The sequence below is a fragment of the Triticum aestivum genome, chromosome 2D (assembly GCF_018294505.1).
Source record: "Triticum aestivum cultivar Chinese Spring chromosome 2D, IWGSC CS RefSeq v2.1, whole genome shotgun sequence".
Lineage (NCBI taxonomy): Eukaryota > Viridiplantae > Streptophyta > Magnoliopsida > Poales > Poaceae > Triticum > Triticum aestivum.
In genome coordinates this window covers 24,500,346-24,501,727 of record NC_057799.1, presented here as the reverse complement: position 1 = coordinate 24,501,727, position 1,382 = coordinate 24,500,346, and the positions used below count along the sequence as shown (strand labels likewise).

General features: G+C 53.8%; 1 protein-coding gene across 1 annotated transcript in view; it reads right to left on the bottom strand.

Annotated features, from left to right (window-relative positions):
• The window catches only part of LOC123048424 (disease resistance protein RGA5-like), a 6,553-nt gene extending 5,559 nt beyond the window's left edge, over positions 1 to 994 (bottom strand). Inside the window, exon 1 of the mRNA XM_044471527.1 lies at positions 171 to 994. Within this exon, the coding sequence (XP_044327462.1) occupies positions 171 to 994 (824 nt within the window). The remainder of the gene's footprint in view (positions 1 to 170) is intronic.
• Between the last annotated feature and the right edge of the window lie 388 nt (positions 995 to 1,382).

The following is a 1,382-nucleotide window of genomic DNA, read 5'->3' as shown; positions in this document are numbered from 1 at the left end:
ATTCAAATTCTAAAATAAATCAAAACTTGAAAAACAATTAGATGAACTAAAGCTAGTTTTTTTTCTTTTCTGAAAAATAGTGAAAGCATCGAGTGATGCACACACCAATATGAACTAAAGTCAACTAATCGAACACTTGTTGATATAGAGAGGATGGGTTTTGGCGTCACCTCTTATCCTGAAGAACTTGTCTGATTTTGTCAATGAGTTCCACAACATCCCATGCTTCAACCTCGCTGTAACTCTGCTTACTAACCTGACGGAGCAAGCTGCCCAAAACCCTCCTCAGATCAGGCTTGAGGGACACTGTGACAAAGGCGTCGCAGTCAAACCGGCCTCTGATCTGCTGGTACACGACGTTCGCCAGCGTCGTCTTGCCCAGGCCACCAACCCCAACAATGGAGACCACCTTCAGTTGACCATCCATGGTACCCGCGCCTTCTTGCTCCACCAACAACCTGCAGAGCTCCGCCCTCGGCCCACCCACCGCGACGAGCCTCGCCGAGTCCTCGTACATGCCATGCAAGCGAGGGTCGACGGTGGCGCCAGCAGGCCGCCGGACGGCGAAAGCACCATCGTCGACCCTGTACCTGCCGCGCCGGTCGGCGACCTCCTTGACGAGGCCCCTGATGCCCCTGATGTCTGTGGCGATCCGGTGGCGGACCCGGGCCGTGGTCAGCAGGCTCAGGCACCTGCCGATGAACCCGCTGAACCCCGGATGATGGAGGTCGACGCGCACCATGAACCTGTCGATGCTGTCTTCGACGTCGTAGGAGAGCTCTCTGACCTGCCCTGCCCAGATCCTGACCTGCCTGTCCACCGGCTGCGCCGACGGCGAGGATACTCTCTCGAGGGCTGCCTGCATGCTCTCCAGCTCCGCGCGGAGGAACATGATCTCGCCCCTCAGGCTCCTCTGCAGCCTGTACTCGTCTGTCAGCACGGCGTCCAGCTTGTGGAGGAGGGCGCTCAACACCGCCCCTGCCATGACCTCCATGGTCGATCGTGCTTCTAGCTTGCGTAGGGATCGATGGAACAAGGATCCGTTAATCCTGATTGATTAGAGGAAACAATTATGCGGCCAACGCATGTTTCTGGCTGAGAAATGCATACCTGGATGGATTGTTGATACTTTCCTCGAGAAGAATTTCTCTGGAATTTGATTTGAGAGATGAGGCTGGGTTAGTAAATTCTCTTTATGGCAACTGATCCGAGGTGAAGTTTTGAATGGCTAAATTGTAGTATCGGAGAAGCTGTCCTTGTATACAAGATGGAGAATTGGTGCAGCTGGCCGGCTTGGGATTTACTTTGACAAGCAACTGACCCTGTCTCTGCCGGCCGGCCGGTTTGGTTATGTTTTCTTATTGTTTGCCATGTTTCCGCGC